Genomic DNA, 25,056 nt, shown 5'->3' with positions numbered 1-25,056 from the left:
CTCTTCTCTTTACTTTTAATACTTCTCTGTATTACAACTATGTGTTTTCCACATTGTTTATGACCTGTATAGTAATGTGGGTCAGCTCTTCCATAGTGAAGCTCTGGGGTATGCATTCGTCAAAAGTTGTTTTGAGCTTTGTGGAGTAAGAAGGGAGTTTGTAACAAGATGTAAGGTGGGATTACAGTTTTGGCTTTATTTTAAGTTTAGCTGAGTGATTTAGGTTCTTTGTAATTTTTTACCCATCTACTAAATAAGAATAAATAAGCTTAATTATGCCACGTTTAAGGCCTTCAAGTATTATGTGTAGAAACACTGGAATACAGGGTTCTGTTGATTTATCTCTTGATAAATGTTTTGTGCTGGTTTTAATCTCCATGCAAGAATAGCAGCTCCTAGTTTGAGTAGCTTGGAATCGTGTCCTATTGCTATGTGAGTGTTGTCATGTGCCAATTTCCTAATCTGCTATGCAGGACAAAATGAGTGTGAACCACTCAAGAGTTCCAGTGTTTTGCTTTTTATCAGTAGGTGGGTGGCTGCTGGTTGAAAGTTTTGTTAGTCCTTCACCAAGAGCAGCTGAGCCTCACAGAACTGACATTTTTCCTGTGTATCTGCACAAGTGTCAAACTGCAAAAGACGCCCATCTGCAGACCCCAGAAAACCCTGTAACTTGACTGAGGGAGATCCTGATAAATATTTGTTGTGGTTTAGTATGTCATTTTGGTACAGAATTCCTGTCCGTAAGGCTAATGTTAAGAAACACGCTGCTCCATAGAGGTGAGAAAGTTCAGCTCTCTCCATCAGGGTAAATGAAAGACTGGGCCATGTGTCTGAAAGGCAGGTTTGTCTGGCTCAAGGTGCTGTGCTGCTACCTTCTTGGTATTTTGCTGCAAAATTTCTTCTGGAATGCCTAGCTCCACTCTTTTAAAGGCTATTTGCTTGGCTTAAGATCAGGATTTTGGGGGTTCTAGGCTAGAAGAGGGATTTCTTTAAGTTGTTCCTGGATTTGTGCTGTAAAAGGTTTTTTTACGGAGGGTAAAACTTACTTGTTGATGTCACAATTCTGTTAAGGCTGAAACAGTCTAAGAAGATAGGTTTTAAATTTGGTTTCCCTTCTTTCTCATCTTGACAGCATTTGAAATACCTTTGTGTTTCCTTCCAAATAACAAATGGTGCTTATGACTGTAATTAACTGCACCTTCCCCTTCCCTCCTTTTATGGAATCTTTTTCCAGTAGCACGACCCTGCCAGGAACAGTACTAGATTGTGGTGCTGTTCTCGTCGTCATCAGATGGTAAGCTGTTTTTGGTGTTCCTCCTCTGCAGTGCCAACGCTATGTCCAGTTCTCTCAGCTGCTTCAAGAAGCCTCGGTTTGGCAGGATGCATCGGTGTCTTGATACTTGTTCAATGGCATCCACCACTGTCATGTTCTTGTAAATCATCAGGTAAGCCAAGACCAGTGTGGCTGACCGGCTGCGACCCATAGCACAGTGAACCAGAACTTTGTCTGTGGAAACAAAGAGATGATGCAGAGATGGTACTGGGTAAGGTCTTTTTCTGACAGTGACTGTTTCTGTAGTGCCTTTGCTGTGTTTCATGGTTTGTCTACTCTTACCGGCACTTTGGTAAGGCACGTCTCTTTACAGGTGAGAAAACTGAGGCTGTAAATCTTACTATAGTAACTGAACACCGTCTACGTTGGAGATTACCCATTTAATCCTAAACCAGGTATCTTTGAATTTATTTGTGAACAAAGGTTGCAGAGAAGCCCTTGTGGCTGCAGCTTTGCATTAAGTACCGTAGCAAGCCCCACTGCAGCCTCACCTTGCATGCCTCATAAGCAGTGTGTACGTAATTCTGCGTTTGGGCATAATGAGCAAAGCACAAGGGTGCAGGAGGGTCCAGTGCGCTGTTGAACCATCCTTACATGGGGATAAATGATATGCGCCGAGGTGCCTTTACCAGTTCTACCAGCTAGACACAAAAGTTAAATGCATTTGATTGTTTGTTGTTCTGACAGTAATGTCCTTCAGGATGTAGATTGCATCACTTGAAGCCCAAAAGTGAGTAGGTAGTTATTAGTAAAATATGGATTTTTTAAGGCTCAGTGATATTTTTGAGGGCAGAGGATAACAAAGGCCGTAGAAGTTGATGAGGGTGTAACCAGGGAGATGGAAAGAAACCCACCTCTTAAACTGCAGAAAAGCTGCTTTAGAAATCTCTGGGTAGTACCCTTACCCTGTGATGTTGAGTGAAAGTAACATACCACCACCACCTCTCTGTTCTATGAATCATCTTGCAGTAGTGGCCTGTCTTGTATACTGTGAATGCAGAGGCTCTGCTAATAGTTGTCATCTCTGAATAAATGTGCCTCAAGATTTAGCTTTGTGATGTTGCTTGGTTAAACCTTGGACGTCCAGAGGCAGAAAGTCCTTGGCCTCAGGTACCAGCAAGGATGTCAGTCAAAGTGGAACCTTCCCTATCTGCTGTGTCTGGGGGACGTGAAGGAAGAGAACTGTAAGTGGGTTCCTGTCTGATTGCCAGGTTTTGAAACACTTCAAAAGATTTCCAAAAATGATTCAGAGGCCTTGAGGGGGTCTCACAAAGGGTTGAACTGCTGAAGGAAGTAGATTTGGAGCACTCTCTCTTAACACTCTGCTAAGCTGAATTGCCACAGGATAGAAAAAAATCCGATCGGGGCCAATAATAGTTTATCTCTGTTAGCTATGCCTGCTGAGAAGTGTTGGATGCAAAGGCATGACTCCTGCTGATTAACTCCTTTGCTTCCAGGCACAAGAGGGTGTCTTGGCACAAGTAGCGTTGCTGTGTAATGGATGCATCAGGAACTGCCAACACGAGAGGATTAATGGTTACAGTCTGCATCCTAATCCCAGCAGATAGTCTTAGAGGCATCTTGGCAGAATTCCAGTCTGTATGATAACTAAAAGTGCTTCTTCCTCTCCTGGAAAATTATAATCCCTTCTATTATTACTGCAAATATTTGAAAGGGATGGAAACTCTCATTTGTTCAGCCCTTCATGCTTCTCTCTAAAGCTTCCCACCTTGTAAATGGGTTGCTGTTGAGGTGATAAAATTACGATAGGTCAGGGAAGGCTTTGCTTTGTGGGGGTGGCAAATGCAAGGGATCTAGGAGAAAATGTACAGTTTAATATTGTGTTAACAAAGGCAAAAAAAATGGTCATACAATTTTCTGAAATGCCTCCTGGTTGGAGGAAGATGGAAGTCTGTCCTCTCATGTCTGTGAATATTCACGATCTGACTGCCTGTTGCAGCAAAATGCAGGACCATATCCCTTCTGTACTATTTTGTAGTCTCTTCAGTTCTGACATCAGGACCATTCTGAACCACCTTTACCCAAGAGGGACTCGACCACTTATATCCTTCAAGGTGTGGCTGAATGTGAAATATTGGTGCATAGAGCCAAAGGTGTGCTGAGCGGTGACAGGTCACTTATGGTCATTGACTGCGGTCACTTGACTTGGGCTTGTGTTTCTTGAAAACCTGTCTAGATGCAGCACTCCTTTTCCAGAGTCAGGTGGAGTGATGAATGTTGAGGTGTCTTTGGTCCAATGCCTTGGGTCTTTCAATCTGCCTCGTATGCCTCATCTCACATTTTTTATCATCTCAGTCTTTAGTGTATTTTTTCCCATGACGCCTTCACAAGAAAAGAAGATGTTATTCCCCTCCACTTTACGTTCTGGTGAACTAACACAGCAAGGGAATGAGTACTACATCTGTAGCACAGAAAGGAACTTAAAAACCTCTTAAGTTAATGTCTTCCTTTCAGGTTAATTGGGCATCATTGGTATAAATTTTAAGCTGTCCTATGGTCTGAATTGCATGTTTGGGGAAATCTTTATGCACAGCTGAATAATAACGTGCATAATTGTGAGCACTTCAAGTTTGCCTATATAACTTAACTCTTGTAACTGAGCTGTTCACTGTTCTTGAGTCCATCAGCCCATGCTTAAAGTCTGCAAATACTACTCTGATCAGGGAGTTTCTCCACTATCACAAAGATTTTGAAGCTTAAGTCAGAATCACTGCATTAGGACTGTGTTTTGACAGCATCAAAGCTGCCAAGCTTTCTGGCCTGTTGCAGAAAGAGAGGCTTCTTCATTTGTCTGACAACTTGTTTCAACAACACTGACTATTGCACAGCTTCCCAGCAAAAGGCATTGTATGGAGACACCAATGGATTTGATTGCTTGGCTGGCTGAAGGTCGCACCCCAAACAATGTGATACAACCAAAGCAAATTCATAAATACATTCATTCTGGTCACAGAAGTTGAATTAATTCCCCCCCCCCTTTCCCTCTCTTTGCATATGATCAATTTTAATGCAAAGTAGCAAATGAGAGTAATGATGTTACTGATCAGAAGTATTTAGCACCATGTACTGAAGTCCCATGTCCCACTGGAGATAGGTACTTTGTTACTATAAAGTCCTATTTAGGAATCTGGATGCTATTTGTCAGTCAGGAAGATACATGCAAATAGTCCTTTCATTAGACACTTGAAATAGGTAGCACCTTTCTGCACTAGTGCATTCACAAATAAAACATTTATTTTGGTGGAAGAGAGCACTAATTCCTTGCCTCTAGTGTTTTCTCCTGTAAGTGTAAGAGACATCAGTCTACTCTTTAGTCTTAACTTCCGGAATGTCCTGTTGTTCTGTAAATATATATTGGAAAGCTATTGTCATGCGTTCAACCTCAATCTCTGGGCCATGAATACGTGCCTTTGTGCATATCTTTGGCTGAGATAGGAGATACACATTTAGTGTACTTTTCCTCTTGAGAAAGTTCAGAGCTTGCTCTTTGTCTTCATGAGTGCTATGGTAATTCTTTATTCATCACCACCAGAAAAGATCCTAGCTACCTTGTTTAAAAAACATGGATGTGGCAGGCAGTGCATAGCTACAGAAATTATTGCAATTGGTAGTATCTATTTAATTGCAGATTTTTTTGGTTTTGTTTTGTAGAACTTCATTCAGTCACTCTTTGATTTGGTCTTGTTTCAGTGCTGGACTGGTGCTTGTACTGTCTGAAAACTTCCTGGACTTTGTTGTGGTTTTGAAACATTAATGATGATACTCCCTCCCTGCTGTCCTTCCCTTCCTCAGTATTTATTGGGATGCAAGTTTTTTCTAGCCGTTGCTGCTTCTGTTATGCTTGTTTCTTTTCCTCTCTGCAGCAGAGAAAGGTGTTACAGGAACAGGAGAGTGAGGAAGTCTGCATTTCTTATTTCAGCTGCTCCAGTCTGATACTGACCTCTGGCCTCCAGCCATGGCTAGACACAGGTGTGTGTTAGTTTTCTACTCCTTCCCAAAGGCAGTGCTTCAGACATAGGTTTTTGAAATGCCAGGTACCTTTCTTCACAAGCAAGTGAGCTCCTGAAGCAGTTTCTTCTGCTATTAGGACTTTGATTTTTAAAACTGAACTGCTTTCAAGACTTTCTTCTGAACAAGAGAAAAGGGACTGTTGCTGTAGACTGTACTTGCTGAAAGAGTAAATTTTTAAAGACCTGGCTGGCTATTGGGGGCAAGCCAGGTAGTAGCTGGCTACAGCTGAGCTAAACAGCTAAGAACAGAAGCTGACATGAGGCTAGAAACTTGGTACGTGACCCTCTGATATTAAGGTCTTTGTAGGTCAGCAAGAAGGTCTTAAGTTTCTCAGCTGGTTTCTGGTAAAATATCCTGTAGGGATTTATAAAAAAAAAAAAGCATGTAGGGGAAAGGAGTAGGAGTAATATTGAAAGCCAGTGTGAGGCCTAGGCTGTAGCACTTCACATCAGTGTAAAGCTTTATGATAGAGCACTGCTGGAGGTCAGCATATAATAAATTGTAGTAATCAAGCTGAGAAATTACAGAGGCTTTAATGAAATGTTTCTGAATCTCTGCTGTCTGAGTTGTTTTGGTCCCCTGCTGCTTGGAAGATGGCAGAGAGAGAAATCTGTTATAGCTCGGGGTAGATCTGATGGCCAGGTGGGAAGGTGGTTTTTATATTTGTAGAGTGAATCTAACGCTGCCGAGCACGAAGCTGCGGAGTGACAGCCTGGGATCTCTGCAGAGCGCTCATGTCCCACTGCCACCACTGTGCAACTGGTATTCATTAAACCTTTCCTAATAGGGACTAATCTGAGGAAAAGACAGCTAATTAATGGAACTTATGCAATGTGTGATTGTCTCTGATGTGTTTATGAAAGCATAAAAACAACAAAAAACCTCTGTCAGACAGGAAGACCTTAATGCAAGCTGTGATGTGGACTTTGATAACAAAGTGCTTGGTAAGGGGCTCTTTAGCTGACACTAGCTCTGCAGTGAGAAAGGTCCTAGTTACATCACTACCTACTTGTAAAACAAGTTCCCTGCTCCTGGGTCTATCTGTTAAAATGTGTTTGGCTTGTTTTATTCTCCCAAGGTTAAATGCTGTGGAACTATGCTTATAATCAGATGGAGTAAATAGTACTATTTTTAACCATTTTCAGCACCCTCCTTACTTCTTTCATCCTGAAGCGCATTATCAATGAATTTAGAAGCTGAATAAAAGAACTGGCTGAGGTTGAAAGTGGGGAGATCATCTGCTTCCACTCCATGGTACTCCACAGTCATGTCGTGATAATATTCTGGTCCTGTGTCCACGTTCCGCTGACCATGGGCTGCATTGAGGATGTGGGTGAAGCCTGCCTTCTCAAGGCTGTAGCGATCTAATGCAGTTTTCCTGTTGAAACAAGAGCTGTCATGTAAGTGAGGAAGCTTCCTACCCAGCAAGCAAAAAAAAAATCTGATTTGGTATGTTCTAAATGTTAATGAAACTGAAAATGCTTCAAAAAATGCATCTTTTACCATGTGAAGATCTTAACATACTGTCATTCAAAGTGAGTGATGCTTCTGGAGTTTGTGACTATGTCTCCCAGGTCCTTAGAGCACCTTAGAAATGAATTTCTTTTGCTGGCACCTTTCTAATTTTGGCAATACTGGCTTCTGTCCCTCTTGTACAAGAAGAAACTTGAGATACGGAAAGAAATAGAATGAACTATGTAAAGTCATAAAAGTAAATCAGTGGCAGAACTTGAAATAGGACCCATGAATGCTGCTTTCCCTTTCTGTCTCATCAATTGATATTGCAGAACTAATAAAAGAGTCAGTGATATGTGAGTAGTAGAATCATCTGGGATTCAAAAAGAAGCTTTTCATCCCTAGAAGAAGTTGCCAAGTTTTTTCTCCATTTATATTTTAAAAAATAAAAATAATTTAAAAAATCAGCCATCTGTGGTCACAGCTCCCTGTCAGGTTTCCTTTTACTGTCACATTTAGTTAAAGCAGAGGTCTAAAGCAAAAAAGACTAGATATGGAGTGGAATTGAATGTTAGGCTTCAGTGAAAGCTGAAATTCTAATTTATTCTTGTCCTCTCTTCCCTTGGACAAGGGAAGTCAGGAGAGGAAATAATAGATTTTTGTGTGCCCCATACCCACTGTAAGTGCTTTCCAGCAGCCTGAAATGCCTCAAAAATTGCAGTTTGTGGACAAGTATGTAAAACTTTTTTGGGTCTCTTACAGAAAGCTGTAAGTTTTGGAATGTTTTGTTCTGGAAAAACTGTCATGTTTCATTAGTACTTAGAAAAGCTACTAAACCTTTTACAAAAATTCCATAGGCTTTAATCTGTTAATATATTTTCACATTACTACTGCTGCCATATATGAATTAGTGCATGATATGAAACAGCTTTTTCCAACCAGAAGTACCTCTCTCCATGAATGTTTCCTGAGCATTTCAATGTGTAACTACAGCTGCTGCCACACGGGATGGTGTGGTGAGCTACCTGTTGCGTTTCGTAATTCTAGTGGTGACAGCTCAGAATGGTTTGAAGTTGACTCCACCTTCCCAGCCTTTGTCAGAGTCGAAATCCCCCTTTGGGCAGTCAAGAACCTAGTGATTAGAGCATTTAACCGATATATGGGCACTGAAGGTCTTAGGTGCTCTTTCTGATTTAAATTAAGCTCCTGATAATAGGCTGCTCTGAGTAGGCCTTTCTCCCTGCAGAAATTCCTTTCTGGTCAGGAATGATAATGTCTTGAGCCTACTGGCGCTTTTGGTATGAAATAAAGTCTTAAGTCCCCTATGTGATGATTTAAAAAGAAAGAAAAACTCCGGTCAGTGTGGTGATGTCTGCCTAAGCTCAGTAGTCTCTAGAGGACAGAGAAGCAGCAGCGTCTTGCTGCTAATGCTGTGATTTGCCAAATTCACCTCAGGTTAAATAATGCTTATTCCTTCCCTTTGTTGCAGTGATTGACCTAGACAGACTTTCGTTTTTCTCCCTCCTGTTAGGGGTTTCTCTTCAGGTGCATATGCTCTATACACATAAAGCAAAGGCACTTTAGTTCTGGACTATAAGGGTGGCCGGTACTTAAAAACATATTAAATGTCCTGGCTAAAGAGTAAGGGTGCAGTGAATAACTACTTCTCTTGGCTTCAATGGGCTTGAGGTGAACTACAGATTCTGCTTTCGTATTAAGTCTTGTTTTGCCTCCCTGATGTAAAGAAAATGTATTCTGTTCACCAGACTTGGCCCAAAGCATGTATCCAACAAATCATGAAAGGCTGATGTTTTCAGGTCAGAGATCTGTGCTCAACTGAAACATCTGCAAGTGGAGAACTACATGCAGAATAGTAAGTAGGATTGCAGTGTAGTTAGGATCGGTGGGAAAAGCAAGGTTTTTGAGGGACTGTAGGTATTACCAAACTGAATTCTGCAAGCACTGCTCAGGCTAATAAATAGCATTTGAATTAAATTATGAAGTTGTTCCAAGAAAGGACAATATCAAACAATAGGTCACACAGCAATCGTTAACATTTGACACTTGCATTCATCTGAAATCACATTTTCCTGTTTCCTTGATTAGGTTCTCAGGAGATTGCCTTTAGACACAGTGGGTGCATCTAATGCATTTGTTTCTGACAGTTGCACTTACACAGTTGTTCTGTGTCTTAGGATTTCATTTTTCAAGTGTTGAGTGGCCCCAGTGTTTCAATAGGTATTCAGAAAGAAGGGATATGTATTTCACTGACTGCATAAGCAGTCGGCTCAGTCTGACCAAACTCCAGGGAACTTCCCCCTTCACTTCTCAGTTTTGCCTGTAGCTGCACACTGTGAATTTGGGCACCAGAATGGAATTAATCCTTCTCTTTTTTATTTAAACAATTAAAGCTGAGGCAGTTAGGTGTTAACTTTGCATCAGAATTTGCATTAGCATTGTCTGGCTCTTAGCTTGTTGGAATTTGGGAATATGCACATTTTTACTTGGATAGTTCACTGTTTCCCATGGCTTGGGCTGAAAAGGGAATGAGAAGCAGCAGTGGATCAACCTTGAATGCTGTTGCAAAAATCCCATTGTAAATGCTCAGATGTACCTAAATCATGTTCTGCTAAATATCTTATTTTTGAAGTAAATTACACGTGCACCAAGGAGATACTTCAGGGTTATTTACTTCACTGATTTTGGCACTGAAGAATTTGAACTCTCTTCCTCAATGCTTGGAATAGGCTGATATTTAAAATGTTACCTGCTTTTAAGTATATGTGTTATATGCACTGATTCAGCAATATCCTTCTGGACTAAGTGTATCCTTGCCCAATATAATGATTTTCTTTATAATATTGACGCACATTTTCTACTGCTGATGTTGCTAATCTAGTAAACTACCAGAAAACAAACCCTCAGTGTTGAGCAGTTGAATCTGTTAAGATCTCCACATTTTCACTGGAACAGATACTCAAACTCTGCTGTGTATAGGTGTGGTAGGACTTTGTAGTTGAACCAAGTCCTAATGCATTTGCCCTGGCTAAATGAAACACAGTCGGTGTAGGTCTCGTGGATATCTGGCTTGTGCATCTGCAGGCTGAGCTTTTGTGTGTAATTTGTAAAGAGGATGTCAGGTACCTTTCTTCCAGCAGATACCCTGGACAATAGTCTCTGTGCAGAGCTTTTTCTAAGATTTCTAATACATAATGTTGTGTAGAGATCTGAGGAAACAGTTCCTGTGCAATAGAAAATGGGGCTCGCTGGCCTGCTAGAGGTGCCTGCCTTGGGCTTTAGAATCTGTATCTTTTGAAGAAAGCTGAAGTGACACTCAAGAGCAAGAGTGCTTGGTTTCAAACTTGATATGGAGATTAGTAAGGATGTCCTTTCTCCTTTCTCTCTATCCCCCCCATCTTGTACTTGATAATTACGTTTTCATAAAAGATACCTCTACTGTTCTTTTAAAAAATTTCCTATTTTTTTTATTGTAAGACTTTCCCCCAAAAGCTAGGCAGACAGTCCTGTTGGACCACCACTGGTCATACTGACCTGGGTCTGTCTGCTTTGTCACTCCCATCAGCTGTCTTTTTTTCCTTGCACATTGATCATAAATACTGTTGGGCAGGGATGGCCTGTGCTGAGATGCTGACACTGCCATAATACAGGCAGTTAAACTTGAGGTCATGCTGGGTCTGCAGCGCATTGATTGCCAGTTGACAGAGTAAGAAATAGGCTGTTAAGCCCTCATATAGGGAGGCCCATACGCTTGTAAATGGAAATGTTACTGTGCCCTTTGACGTGTTTACTTGGACTGGCTTTAGCCGTCAGTGAACTCCGTCTTTGTGTGAATGACTGGTTTGCTTTCCAACCTCAACTGAATCTGTACTGTAGATGCTGTTGTGGAAGCATCCCTCATTATCTGTTTACTTAACTCAAGGCCTATTTTTTTTTTGGTGTGTTTTATCATGCATGTTACTCCTGTTTATGTTCCAAGGGGGAATGCTTTTGGCCTTCATTGCAGTTTTTACTATGACTGAGGTATCAGTATTTTAGATGAAAGGAAGGAACAAATCAAGCATAAATATCTGCAGATATCCGATTGGTTGAAGTGACTAATAGCATAGGATCATTCAGGGGCATTGAATCATATACCTTATTGGAGGATTTATAACTAATTTGCTTTCAGCTAGAAATGGCACAGATTTTTTTCCCTTGCAATTGGCTCGCTACCAGAGTTTAATAGTCAAGCTAACAATATTCCTCTTCTTCCTTCTTTGGATGCTGCTGTTTCCTAATAAATTCCAATTAATATTTCCATTTTTGTGATAAGGTTGAATTTTAAGTAGCCATTGTGAAGAAGAGTTTGCTGCAATTGCCAGTGTAGGTGAAGCCATAAGCATTTGACTACTCTTGCAATTGTTTTCATTTTGTATATCTCCACCATCTGTGCTATTAGCACTTGATTTCCTTTTACACAGTGCGGTGAAACTGTGGTCTCCAGTGTCTGCCTTGAATGTGTTCCCGTGCAGAGAAGGTGAAGTGTGGCCCTGGGAGATAACAGTGAAAATTTCAGTATAATTCAGTTCAGGAAGAGATGAACTGGGTAGATTGGTCCCATGTAAAAACTCATCAGCTCTTCAATTCAGAGCACATAAACATATGCTAGAAGTTAAGCATACCCAGAAGTCCTTCTCTCTATAGCAAAGCATGTTAAGCAAAAGCTCACTGCTTTGCTGATTCAGACCCTGCATTTACTGTAGGACAGATGGACTCATAAACATGTTTTTAAAGTTCTGAGGCAAAGGGGAGTACTTTGATATGGGAATGCCACCTAAATGGTGAAAATCTGATATAAAATCACTTTCACATAGGGTTATATTGATAATAACAGTCTGTCACCAAGAGGGAAGAGTGACCTAAACAAAAACATCATCCATTTTCAGATGGTTCCCAAAAGACTGTTTACATCTCTTGGGTTGTGCAAGGGCAAGTAGAGGGCTCTAACTGTGCCTGCCATCAGTTTTAAAGCTAAGATTTGTAAGATTAAAAGCAAGTGCTGTGGCAAACTCTGGCTTCTTCTGGAAGCAACAATGTAAGTAGTTATAATGTGAAAGGAAAATCTTCTTTTCAAGTTGCTTTCTCCAGTGTACCAAGTCCCTTCTCTCTCTCTTCAAAAAATATTGTCATAACAAGCTTTAGTCCCAGTTGCTTTCATCAGGAAGATGCCCAAACCGATGGAGTTGGAAGAGAAGGTAAAACCAACTTGCAGGTACTGTAGGCTGCATCTCTACATCAAATATTAAGTATATTAAAAGCAGCTAATAAAGAGAAGATGATGAAAACACAAGTGCATTTAAAGGAAGGGAAGTAGTGCTCTGAAATGCCTCATCAGGGTGTGAGCAGAGCAGCTCCCTCCACAGGTAAGTCAGCACCTTATAGCTGGTACTGGTTAACCAGGAGACTGGAACGCTCTTAAATACAGCCTGGTCTTCTGCTTCATGCGAAGGTTGAGCAATGCAAACATGTTTCAGTATAGACTATTAAAGCCGCAGATTGACATGACCCAGATTGACAAAACACAAGGAAATCTGAGGCAACATGTTACTAGAAGAGGAACAGTCTCTCAAACTTTTCCACTTTGTTAAATGCTGAAGGAAATCTCGGTGTGGGATGATAATTTACCAGATGGTCAGTGTCAGAAAGAAGCTTCCTGAATATAGGCAATACTGACACTTTCTTAAGAAAATCTGGCAGTTCTCCCTCCCGAGGAGAGATGTTGAGAATTTCCAATAATACTGACCCAATTTCTTTTGGTAACTCCAGCACTGAGGGAATCTAGAGATAGTGTAGCACTGTATCCCCTTTTCCTTCTGAGGTGTTGCTCCATTTCTGTGGATACCTCCTGTTCAGTGTGAATTAGAAGAATCTTTAGGTACCACTGAAAATGCTGAAGAGGATCTTCGTAATATCTGGTAGAAAAAGAGTTAGTGGTCCATTTTCCTCTAGCCCAAAATGGTGGATTTTTTTTTTGTAAGTGATACAACCTAGATGCAGGAAGTGCTTCTGCTTTCTATACAGCAAAGGCATCAATTGCATGTGTTGTAGTCAGTTTTGGTCTTGACTTCAGTCACTCACCAAGTGTTAGAAATCACCTATAGACAGAGATGATGTTGCGTGGGGAAATGTTACTTGTCTTGGAAACTGTTGCTACTTCAGGAGGTTTATGGTCTGGTGTTACAGATCTGATTTTCTGGATTATTAAACTGCTGTTACAACTGGCAGATTCTCATACTAGCAGAGTTGAAACTGCATCCTCAAGAGTGTTCTAATCTGAATCTGCACGCACTCCTGTTGTATGATTAATACTGGTGTAGATCCTAGGAGTTCATAGTGCTGAACAGCGGGAGATAACGATTTGCTACCCTGAGCAAGTCCCATCTGTTTTCTTCTAGATCAGTATAAATTGTCTTTCTACTTAGTCACTTGGAAAAAGCCATACTGTGTTGTTTTTCTGGAAAAAGGGAAGAGGAGAGAATTACTTTTAGTTAGGCATATATTTAAAGATTACTTATGTATTTAATTATCATACACATCAATCTGTGGATCTGAGTTACTCATGTGTCTTGTTAACCTTACCTGTGTTGGTTCTCAAGACTATAAGCCCTGGGGCTCTGCTGGGACAAACATGGACCATAACTTTCTTGAAGTTCAAGCTCAGTACAGCTGAGTATCTAGAAAAATATTTTTTTCATATTTAACCTATAAGGAATTAGAATCCAGAAGACTTATTTTTCGTCTGGGACTAGTTTGGGAACACAGAAAGACCTGAAATTGTGATCAGGCCTTACATCCTAATGAGAGCTAGAAGATGGTTAAGAGGAAAATTAAATCTTGGGAGGCTTTTGGTACTCAGCTAAAATATACCTTGAAATTCAGAAATGTGGAACCATGGACATCATCTCAGGTAATAATGCAACCATTGAAGAGCTGCAAGAAGAAACTACAAGCTGCATAACTGGCAGAGGTTTTCCATCTGATTGTGGTCAGCCAAGCAGGCTTGAGATTAGCCAGTGGAACTGGCCATGCAGTGCAAGGAGCAAGGCAGACCTGCTTTCTATCCCTTTGGAAGGCGTCTGGATGTGAGGAGAATACATGCAAGCAATCCTGGTAGCAGATGAATCAAAATCTTGGCAAAGTATGTTTTAGTCCTATCACTGTGCTGTCTCCCACAAGTTCCAGTGTCTGGTCTTTAAAAGTCCTTGGAACTTGCTGGAGGAAAATTTCAATCGGAGCTGAACAGCGTGTTATATTTTGAGGCTTTGATTATTCTGGGCCTGACAGGCTCATGGAGATTTCATTGCCTCTGGGCAACATCTGCAGCAAAGCCTTGTAACAAAAGGATTGAGTGGCCTCACAGGGCTCCTTGATAGCCTGTATTGCATTAGAAGGAAGATGCGGTTACTAGTCAGGGTAATTAATTAGCATTTCCATAAGCAGTCACAAGTCCTGTTAACCTTGCAAATGCAGGAGACAGGAATGAAGCACAGATGTGAAGGCTCTGAAGATAAACTCTGCATGTGTGAGTTCACTTGATTTTGTTGATGAGCTCCACTAAACTCAAAATCAACCTTAATTTAGCATGGCTAAGGATGCAAATACACCTAACATCTGTTCATGTCTCCGTGGCAGCTTTTTGGCGGCCAGTGCTATAGCAAGATATTAAACAATAGAAAAAACCCTGCCACACTGCATGGGGAAGCGGTTGGTCAGGAGTAAGATGTGAGGAAAAGAAAAAAGGAAAAGGAAAGATATAGAGGTCCCTGGACTTTGCCCGCTTCAAATTTTAGTTCTGGTAATGAAAGCTGCAGACCAGTTCTCATCTTCTACTTCTGCTACTGGATGTCAAGTTTGCCATTATCCAGCTGACAACAATTCCCTTGCAGGGAGCCTCATTTTTTCATGAAGTTTCACTTCTGTTCACCCCCCACCTGCTCCCCACTTCTTTTTCTCCCTTGGCTTTCTCGTTCTTTCGTCCCAGTCATGTGGGGTACTTGGTTTCCCCTTGAAGCACCATTGCTTTTCCTCCTGACTTAAGACCCATCCCCTGCAGAAATAAAATCTGCCGAGTGTAAGTGGTTGTAATACCTCTCAAGAAGCCTGATTTTCTGTTCCTCTGGTTAGTTTGTGCAGTGTACAGGTGTGTATTGTATTCAGAGTCCTAGCATTTATTAAATACAAGGTGTAACAAGCCACTGCTATAGGAATAATTACACAAAAGGATTAGTGGCTGGTGTCCTGGGCTTAAGAGACTGACTGTCCAAAGACCTGTTGTCTCATTAGATCCCTTTGATCAGAGGGCAGAGTTGTAGCTTCCCCACAGAAATAAGAGAGAAATTATTCTAATGGCTTCATTCAGAACAATTCTGCTGGTGGTTTTGAACAAGGAAGCAGGAAATAAATGCCAGAATAGGCTGTTCTTTACACTGAATCTTGAGTGAGAAATAGCTTCAGAGGGGCAGGTTAGGATGAGGAGAGGACAACTCAACTCTCTTTTCCTTTGTCCCTGTGTCATTTGGCCAAGCTCTTCCCATGGCTTAAAATATATATAGATTAGGTTTTTTTCTGTCTCTCAAAGTGGGAACTCTCTTGGTTAAAGCCCAGAACTCTTACGTGTCTTTCTGTTGCCTCTGGCGCCACAGAAGTAATTGGCCAATGATATTAGGAGTCTTGTAACTTTCAGGGCTGTATATCTTTCCTCTTTTATAAGCTGGCAACAGATGAATTTTAGGACCTTTTAAAAAAATTACTGAGAACTTTGGAGCCAGTGGGGCTCCTGTTTGTGCCTTACAATGATTATGTAAAGGAAATGTCATGTTAGAGCAGGCTGTAGAGGAAAATGGGAAGAGGACCAATAATGCCTAAGGGGTAAGAAAAGCTCTCTTGCTCTGCTCAGGGTTTGTATTGGGGCATTTTCTGATGGCATTTCTCCTGCTGCAGCACTCATCTCTGCTTGTCAGAATAGTCTGTTTCTAGCTTAGTGCTGTGCTTAGCAGAGCTGAGTCTGCTTTGTGGGTTTGTTTGGCTTTTTTTTTCCAAATCATACTTGGTCTGATCTGAGACACATCTCTGCAGCTTTGCCTTCCTGTTCTGTTTGTATTAATCTCTTGAGTAATTTGGAAATGCATATTATTCCATCTACACCAACACAGGATTGGAAATGCAGAAATACCGCTGCAGGTTGAGCTGTCTTTTCAGTCACTTTTCAAGAACTACATTTTAGGCTTAAACCAACCTAACCTGTGGTCAAGCACATCTAGGCCATGCTTATCTGTCAGTATAGCTGTGGCAGGACTTTCACTCAGAGATAAATGACAAATCACTCCTTGAAATGAGACATGTAAAAACAGGTCATGGCTACCTTCAATCTCTGCAGCCTACACTGGTGCCACAACTGCTCCTGTTACTCAGTCTTTAACAGCAGACCCTGCTGCGCTTATCCAGCGCCTTCTTCAAGCAGCCCTGAACAACACAGCGTGCTCCTATCTGTACGGGCCATGCCAGGCTCCGAATGCTCTGTTGAACCCTGGCGTCTGTCAGTAGCTCAACAAATCACATCATCACTGCTAAACACTGGCAAATGGGTAGGAGGAAAGAAGCACCCTGCTCAGTGGGTGAGCTGTAGTTGGTACAGCTTAGTCATCTCCTGCGTAGAAGAGATGTACTAGGCACAGTTACTCATCTGCTATGTAGAGGTACTATGTACACACTTACTCATCTCCTATGTAAAGGTTGGGCCAGACTTCATTGACATGAGTGTACTTCGGGCATCCTTTCCAGAAGAGTCGCTCCAATTCAAACGCACCTGGTGTACAGTAATCCCCATCAGGATCTACTTTGACTGCTGTGTATGCATTTTTCTTCCCAGCTTTCAGACCTGCTGATGACATCTTTTCCGTGGAGTAGTGTGCTCAGGACGTGCAAGAAACTGGAATGCAACCAATAGAGAATGTTAAGCCAAAGCAAGCAAGTTCTGCTCCAGCTGTGGGACACAGGGAGCAGCAGTGCCCAGGTGTGACTGGGTGTGTTGTGAGATGGAGGTACCTGCACTGTGGCAGACACAGATTCACATCTGGATTTTTGCCTCCACTGAACTAGGTGAGGAATGCTTTGTTGGAGAAGCTCACCAGCAATGGGAACAAAAGCCAAAGGTTTGTGATTGCTGAAGTTTTGTCTCCAGTGGGAATTTGTTTCCTAGAAAAATCAGTCCACTGATTAGAATTTGGTAGATCTAGCAGCCTGATCCAAGGTATCTAAAGCACCTAGGGGAACTGGATGGGGGAAGTGTAAGATATTTCTTTATCATAAACTGCAAATCTCCTTAAAGGCTTCTCCTTTATGTGATTTTTCAGGAACCTGGGGAGATTAAATATGTCTGTTCAGGTAAATGCTGGGTGTAACTGTTTTGCTCTTCCAAAATCCTAATGCAGCCCTGCACACTGAAGCTTGAGCCTGTTTCCAGGAATGGGAGTTTCCCTTTTTGCAGCACCACTGACTGACAAAATGTTGCCAAAACCAACGTCCTTAGCCTGGCCATGTTGTCATCAAGCTGTGTCGCTAAGAACTGACAACCTTAATGTCCTGTGTGTTTGAGCTGTCTGCTGGTATTGAATCCTTTGGTGTCAGCTTTACACTTCTTTCAAAGCTCCAGATTCTCCCCTGCTTGCTGTGATTTCCTCAGCAGCTGTCCTGATTTAGACATTTCCCCTGTAGAGTTTATGTCCCTCAGCTGTGGAGTCAATGCTTACAGCCAAGTTTAGGTGGTCTCCTTCCTCCCCCACTTCCCCAAGCCTGTGCCTTACTTAGGAGCTGTGCACTGATGTCACAAGGCCTCAGAGGGCAGCCTAAAGTTTTCACAGAGCTGGTGAGTGAATTTGAAGGCCAGATAATGACCTGAGTCTCAATGGCTCCCTCATCCATGCCTTTATGAAGTCACTGCCCTAGGACGTGGCAGGTAACTGTAAGTTTGCAAGAATATTCTTGTCTCTTGGACAGCTGGGGTTTTTGCACCTGTGTTTAACTTTAGCTGGAGTATCTCGAGTAAAAGCCTGGTGAAATGTGTGATGCAGAGACCCTTGCACCAGCAATAGCCACTGCAGGTGCAGTACAGCCCCAAGAGTGCAATGCTGTGCTCCTTGGTTCAGGTGTGGCAACTGCACTGTCCTGCCAGAGAAGTCAGCTGGTATCCCCACACACAGTGTTGGGTCTCTTTGGTCTAGGGTTTTTCAGATTATTTTTTATTTTAATTTTTTGATTACTTGAAGAGAATCATGCAGTGGGAGTCCTAAGGTACAGTACATCCACATATTCTCAGTAAAGAAGGAAAAAGGGAGTGGTTGATGAGTGATACAGATGAACACGAGAGCTTTGCAGTCCAAATTAACTGCACTGAAAACTGCAGACTGCCAGACAAATACTCATGTTGCAGATCCAGGTACAGTGTTGGGGAAGACTTATTGTGAGGAACATGGGTGTTGCAATGTCTCCTTTAGTTTTCCTCTGTAGATTTGCGCATTTCTGAAGGCAAAGCACATTTTGTTCTGCAAGTTGTCAGCAGGAAGTTAAACTGCTCATGCAGCTGATTGTCATGCTACAGCAAACCTCTAGGAACTAGATTTTGGGGCTGGCCACATGCCTGATCTCTCATTTACCCTGTTGCCAGTTGTCACTTAACCGTCTTCCCCTCTTGTCATCTGAAAACAAGTTTCCCTTTTCCCTATGATGCCAGCCTTGTGCTGCAGACTTGTCTGTTCCATCTCCCTGTTGGGTCTACCTTGTTTCTCCTCCTGGACTGCCTGATGTCTTGGGGCAGTAGCTGCTCCTGTCTCTCATTCCCTTCAAGGGAGAAGTTGAACCTTGCAGTTCTGTAGGAGACTTGTAACAAGAAGGGGTGGAGTTGGGCTTTATCTTATGAAGTATGGGAGTACAGCCTGCCAAAAATCCACCTTTTTTACAGATAAATCCTGTAGCAGCTCCCACATTTTGTTTTATTTTGGCTGCTGGTAACGTTTGTGTCCTTCTCATTACAAAAATCTGGCTGATGCCTTCGTGCAGCTGTTGTAGAGCTCTCCTGCAAGCAGGATGACCATTTTTCACTGGCACTCCGTATACCCATGGGGTTTGTTTCCTCAGTTTGGGCTCTTTTGTGCCTGTCATAGTCTGTTTCTCCACAGAACTTGAAAAAGCCAAATGATTCCTCTTTTCCTACTCCAAAGCTAGGCAAGATTGTGGAGTCAGGTTCTGTTTGGCATCTGTACACCTTTGTTCAAAAATTGGCTTGCTTTCACTGGCAAGGGGATCTATCTTTCAGCCAAGCTTCCTAAAACATGATGATGATGTTTAGCTAAGTGGTCCTCTGCTGAGATTTTTAAAGGGCCCTGAGAATTCCAGCTTCTAGCAAATTTACCTTGGGCTTGCTCTTCTGTGCCTCTGAGTATCTCCAAGTCCCATCTCTGTGTCCCCAGTAGCCATTCCCCAGGAGAGCCTTTTACCTTTCCATGCCAAAATTATGCTAATTCTACATGCAGACTCAACAGTGGAGATAATGTTAGACTGTCAGAGATAAAAATCTAATACGATCTGATGTTGGGAGGGAATAGGCTGTTATCTAGAACTTGATAAGAACTGCTATTTGTCTCGTAAGGAGTTATCTTAACTGAGCCTGTTGCCTCGATGCTGAAGGACTGACTGTGCTTTTATTCGTGGCTCCATAAAATAGGAGGAAATGGGGAAGAAGGGAAGAAGAGAAAGCAATGTAATCGGTAATCACGCTCAGTAGCCACAGCACATTGATTTGTTACATCAATAGCCCTGCTTGTAGACTGCAGACCTCAAAACAGGGCAATTACATCTGCAAATGATCGTTTGTGGTACTGTAATGCCATCTCAGTTTGAAGCTTGGTTAGCTGAAAAGTTAGACCTCTGCTGAGAAATACTCGTTTCTGTCTGTCCTGGGAAGCCATATGCTCCCTGAACTTTCAAGTAAGCTATGTTCTTTTATGCCTTGCCAATGTTATCTGCTGCGGAGATTTTTAAATTGAGTTAGAGCACAGGAAAGCAGCAGTTGAAATTCTTCTCATAAAATGCATGTTTCAGATTTGACTCTAGACTTGGTAAGAAGTAACAGTTTAACTAGGAGGAGGGGAACAGGGAAAAAGGAGCTGGTTAGCTACTTGAGCTCTGGAATTAATTGCCACAAAGCATTGGTTTGTGGGGAAGAAGGACAGAAAGCCTTGTGTTTTTCCAGAAACAAAAGATGTCTAACTTCATCTCATATTGACTGTTCTGTGTACACCAAACAGAGCTGAGGGAATACTGTTCCCTAGGCCTGCCCTCTTAGATTAAAAGGTGAAAATTGGATTGCATTTTTTTTCTGTGGTTGTTGTTAGTGCTGTTGTGGATATAAGGATGACTGTCTGTATGAGGATGACAAGCCCAGGCAGAAAAAGCTCAGATTTCTTTTGGAGACCTCTGGAGAGGGTAGACTGTCTCCACAGGGTATTCACCCAGTGCAGTCATGGAGCAGACAGATTGCAGTGTTACCTCTGCACAGGCTCCTCGAGCAGTCCCCCACCGCTTGCCATGCTTCATTTGGGCCAAAATGCTTTGCCTTTACAGACTGGTTAGTGCAGGCTGAAAGACATACCAGTGCAGCTTTCCTGTCCCAGCTCGGCAGTCACTCCATGGCTCTGCACTGTGCTGGGGACACACAACCTTGGATGTGAAAGCTCTTTAGAGTAGGGCTGGTCCTCCAGTGAGGCAGGGCAATCTGTGGCTGATCCCACCCTTCCCCTGTGCCCAAGCCACAGCTCCTCTCTTGCTCTCTGCTATGCTGTGCCAAAGCCAGGCCCTGTGAGCTGCTGAGACTTCCCCGTTCCCTCTCTGCACCCACCCTGCAGGGTGGTCAGCAGCTGAGTGCCAGATCTGCCTCAGTGGGACTGGGGTACGATGCTTGAGCCTGCGAGCTTTCATCTGCTGAGCCTTGACATCCTGCAGGTTCTGCTTCTCAGTCCCGTGTGTGCATATAACGCTGTACTGCTGGTGCTCACCAATTATGCTGTCATGGGCTGAAGTGTATTATCAGAACAAGGATGATAAAGATTCAGTCATCTGCATTTTTATACCCTAATCTTTCTCTTCATAAATAAGACCAAAGTGCATGTTATCTAATGAATTTTATTTGTTAATCACTTGGATGGCTGGAATATTTCTGCCCCTTGGGTAATATGTATATAAATTAAAATATTGTTAGTGATTTCACAAAATGGTAATTCAGAATAATGGAGAGTTAATCCTCTTTTCATTAGCGAGCCACTTCAGGACATACACTGTGGCAAATTACACTGCATTTTAAGTCATTCTCAAGTGCTGTGCACTAGAAAAAAAAATTAAACTATTTTTGCATTGATAGAAGTAATTGTGTGGCTAATTTGGATAAGCAGCATGCATTAGGCTCAGCAAAGGAATCTCTTCTTTATGTTCACTATCCTCTCTACAGCTGCCAAATGGAATTGCTTGTAGAGCTCTTTAGCTTTTTTATTTTATTTTTAACAGAACTAGGAGGGAGGAAGGAAAGTGCAAGGAGAAAAAAAGAAAACTCTGCCAGTCTATCTGCTGTTTAATTCGGAGAGTGAACACAGTCTGGCAGGGAAAGATTTCCTTTCTGCACCTTGTTCGGAGTCCCTTGAACTACGCCAATGAACCCAACATTTCCAGGAAAGCCCTGGGAAGGCACAGAACATAGTGGCCCATTTTCAAATTTGTTCAACAGGAGGGATGTGCCTTCCCCACCCCAAAGCTGTAGGGCGTTAGTTAATGCTTCTGGAGACATCAGTCATGAGCTCTACAGTTTGGTAATCCTGCAGATGGGGGAGGGGAAATGGGGTTCATATCTGGAGGTGAACATCAGAGCTTCAGTGGTGGCATGTACATTTCTAATGCTGGTTTTCCAGATGTAGTGGAAGTTTAAGTACTTCGAGACTGAAATCTATAAGTCATTATCTACATAACAAAATACTATGTTTCTTAATATTTTTGGCTCAGTGTGCTGTGCAAGCCTTATTGCCAAACAATTTGGCAAGATTTATGCCTGGGAGTTAAGATCCAAGTCAGCCATAGAGATTAAAAAAAAAAAAAAACAAAAACAAAGCGAGCAGACACAGACAGAAAAGGATTGCCTGTGTCCTTCACAAGGACCTATGTACCCTCTTCTTCCCTGCACCCCTCCCTGACCCAGGGGGGTTCCTCCATCACTGCTGTTGAGCCAAGCGTATGTACTCTGACTGCCAATTTGTAGCTGTGTTTGTGTGCCTGAAGCTACAGATCCCGATAAGGTCAGAGCCTGGTGGTGTTGGTACGAACATGCAACAAGAGGTTAAACAAATAAAAGAGGTTAAACAAATAAAAGGTGGGAAGAAAAATGGAGACAGAAGACAATTTTCCTTACTCTTTCCTTCAGAAGCAACGCTGTGATCCTGTTAGCTCTTCTGTCCTGCCTGACATAGGACACAGGGCTTCCTTGCCTTAAATGCCCACTTCAGTCCATATTTATGTAGCAGAATAATTTAAATTCTTTAATGCCTGTGTTTCCTGCTCTTGGGAGTTCTCCTAGCCCATATAACATCAATCACCTGTGGTACTGGGGCTTTTGATGCTGGCTTTATTAAATTTAATTTGATGTGCACAAATATACCAGCCTTGATTTTGTACTCTGAGAATTGCCTAAAAGCTACTTTTCCCTGAAAATGCTGAGCAATCACAAATTCTTCTGGTTTAGCTGGGAATTGAAGGTTTTCAGCATCCAGCAAATACCTAAATATATTAACCTATTTGTAAATGCAGAGGCAGATTTTAATTTTATTCCTGTTTTTTGATGCTTTCAGATTTTGCTTCCTACCTCTTTCCTCATGACAGCTCTGAAAAAGGACTGGAACCTTATCTTAATTTTTTATTTCGAGATGCCAAGGGAGAGAAAGAAAACAACCAAAGCAGCTCTGGGTCTTCCTTAAGAAGTCTACAGAAGCAATAGCATTTCCAGTAGATGTTATGCACACACCAATGCAGTAAGAGATAAACATGGTGCCCTTGAAATTTGTCAGTGATCTGAACCCCAGGTCCGAGGACTGACTTTATCTACTGCCATGAACACTAAATTTGAAAGAACAACAACAAAGTGAAAAACCCCTGTAATTATGATTGTTAAGATACCATTTTTGTGCATTAAGTGCTTGTTACTGTGAAACTATTCCCATTTTCTTTTCTGATGTTGGATGGAGAGCTGACTTATTTGAATGTTTTTATTTATTTAGGTGGAATTCAACTCCACTGAAATCAGAGGACATCTGTCTTCCAGGGAGTCCAGACCTGAGACTTTCTTGGCATCCAGACAACTGCAAAAATAATGCTTTTATATTTATTTACCTATTTCTTTCAGTTTAATAACTACCTTAGATAAGACCTTCGTGGAGGAACAGCGTCTGTAACAATTGTGTTCAAGAGATGGAAGTACCTGAGGTACGGTAAGGATGGAGAAGACCAGTTCTCCTACACTTCCGAAAAATGTGCAAAAGTCTTGAGTTTGGTAACCTGTCTCCAGGCAAGCACCCTGTCAGTGCTGAAGACTGACAAAAATCAGCTCTAATGACTGAGGGTCTTCAGAAACAGTGAGAGGGGATCCATTGAGCAACTTCCCGAATTCTTAAGAAATGTTTTGTTCCTCTGTTTCCAGCCAGCATGCCAGGTACATACCTCCCTTCAGGGTGAAAAAGTACTTACCCTTTTTGAGTATGACTAAGCAGAGGGCTGTTTTATAAACTGGAAAGTTTTCCTTGCAGAAGCCAATGCACATGCTGTCTGGAGTGCAGTGTTTGTGCTTGGGAGGAGGATAAACAGTGCTTTGGTTTCTAAGTTTTTAATGACTTGAAGGACATGACTTGAGCTGTGAGTTGGTTTGCTGCAGTGGCAAAAGCTTGCTTTGTGGGTTGATTTAACTAAATGAATTTAAAATAGTGCTCTCTGATGTGCCATCCCTGTGACATTTTGCAATAGCCATGAAGAGCTGTATGCTTCCTGTGTACCCTGGGTGCTTGCACCCCAGAGTACCTCAATGAAGTCCAGGGCTGCAAAGGTTCCTTGAGTGGGTTTTTTTTCCCCTAACACTAGACCAAAAAAAAAAAAAATCGTTTTGTACAAATACTCCTTGGAAGGGAGGAAGTGTAGGTCCTTCAAAAAATCTTTCTCTAAAAGAATGAAGCAAAGTGCTGCACAGCCAAAACTGGAAATCCTTGGTGTACCTGCAGTTTACTTAAATGGAGAGCAACACAATACTGCGTTCCTTATTGCTGTCCCAGCCTTCCCCAAAAACTGTCATTTACTTCAGTTACTTTATTTTACCTCTGCATTCTTATGCTTGAAGCATTCAGGAACTGTAAAATAGTTCATCCAATGTATTCATCTTTAAACAGTTTAAATCCAGAAGAATCGTAGCCTCTGTGCAGTTATTCCCCAGACCCTCCTGCTGTGAATATTCAAAACTAACCAACTATTTCAATGACTTTTAGGCCACTGATGACTTTTTAAAAACTTATTTTTTGCCCTCATTCTTTATTGTTGACTGAACTGGTTAATTTAAAACAGATTAAGCTGAGGTTTCATTAAATATTGTGAGAGTGCCCAAAGAAACTTACAACACAGTGTCATCTGAGAGAACTGTAATTCATTTGGAAAAGTTAGAATTGACTGGAGGGTGAAGCAATTATTGAGAATAAGCAAAATATTCTGAGACCAATGTCACAATTGAAAAATTGCTAGTTTTTTTATTTGTAGCTTTTAAAATTCAAATAAAATTATCTCTAAGATAAATACAGTTTCAGCATCTGACTCCCTGTTTTATAAAGTCATTTCTGTAACATGACCAGTTTATTGTTTAAAAAATTGCTAATTATACTTTCAAAACCCCTTTGACTGCAGTAGTTTTAAGCTTTTCTTTTTTTCTCTGCCACAAGTTTGTGAAGTTATCAGTTACCGTAGAAAGTTTGCTAGCTCTCGGTCCCCTCCCTGGTTTACTAAACTACGTTATAAAAGAAGCACAAATAGTACATCGGGAAATGTATGTTGCTTCGGCTTACCTGTGAGCTTAGCTAGGTGCTCTAGGTGGCTGGATCCTCTGAAGTGCAGCA

The 25,056-nt window shown here is 41.8% G+C and overlaps 1 protein-coding gene across 1 annotated transcript; it reads right to left on the bottom strand.

Annotated features, from left to right (window-relative positions):
- Positions 1-1,210: 1,210 nt before the first annotated feature.
- On the bottom strand, positions 1,211-25,056 carry DUPD1 (dual specificity phosphatase and pro isomerase domain containing 1). The gene is made up of 4 exons (XM_010185806.1): positions 25,006-25,056; positions 16,595-16,808; positions 6,523-6,743; positions 1,211-1,507 (listed from the first exon to the last, which is right to left on the bottom strand). The coding sequence occupies exons 2-4, from the start codon at positions 16,768-16,770 to the stop codon at positions 1,260-1,262; spliced, it is 645 nt and encodes a 214-aa protein (XP_010184108.1). The 5' UTR covers positions 16,771-16,808; positions 25,006-25,056; the 3' UTR covers positions 1,211-1,259.

The sequence above is a fragment of the Mesitornis unicolor genome, unplaced genomic scaffold (assembly GCF_000695765.1).
Source record: "Mesitornis unicolor isolate BGI_N332 unplaced genomic scaffold, ASM69576v1 scaffold1936, whole genome shotgun sequence".
Classification (NCBI taxonomy): domain Eukaryota; kingdom Metazoa; phylum Chordata; class Aves; order Mesitornithiformes; family Mesitornithidae; genus Mesitornis; species Mesitornis unicolor.
The sequence above is the reverse complement of the archived record's forward strand: the minus strand, read 5'-3'. Positions and strand labels throughout refer to the sequence as shown.

Coding starts and splice junctions, on each gene's coding strand:
- DUPD1 (XM_010185806.1), bottom strand. CDS start 16,770: ATGTCATCAGCAGGTCTGAAAGCTGGGAAGAAAAATGCATACACAGCA. Junction 6,744..16,594: donor AACCTTTACATAGGAGATGA/GTAAGTGTGTAC, acceptor TTGTTTCAACAG/GAAAACTGCATTAGATCGCT. Junction 1,508..6,522: donor TGCGCTTCAGGATGAAAGAA/GTAAGGAGGGTG, acceptor TTGTTTCCACAG/ACAAAGTTCTGGTTCACTGT.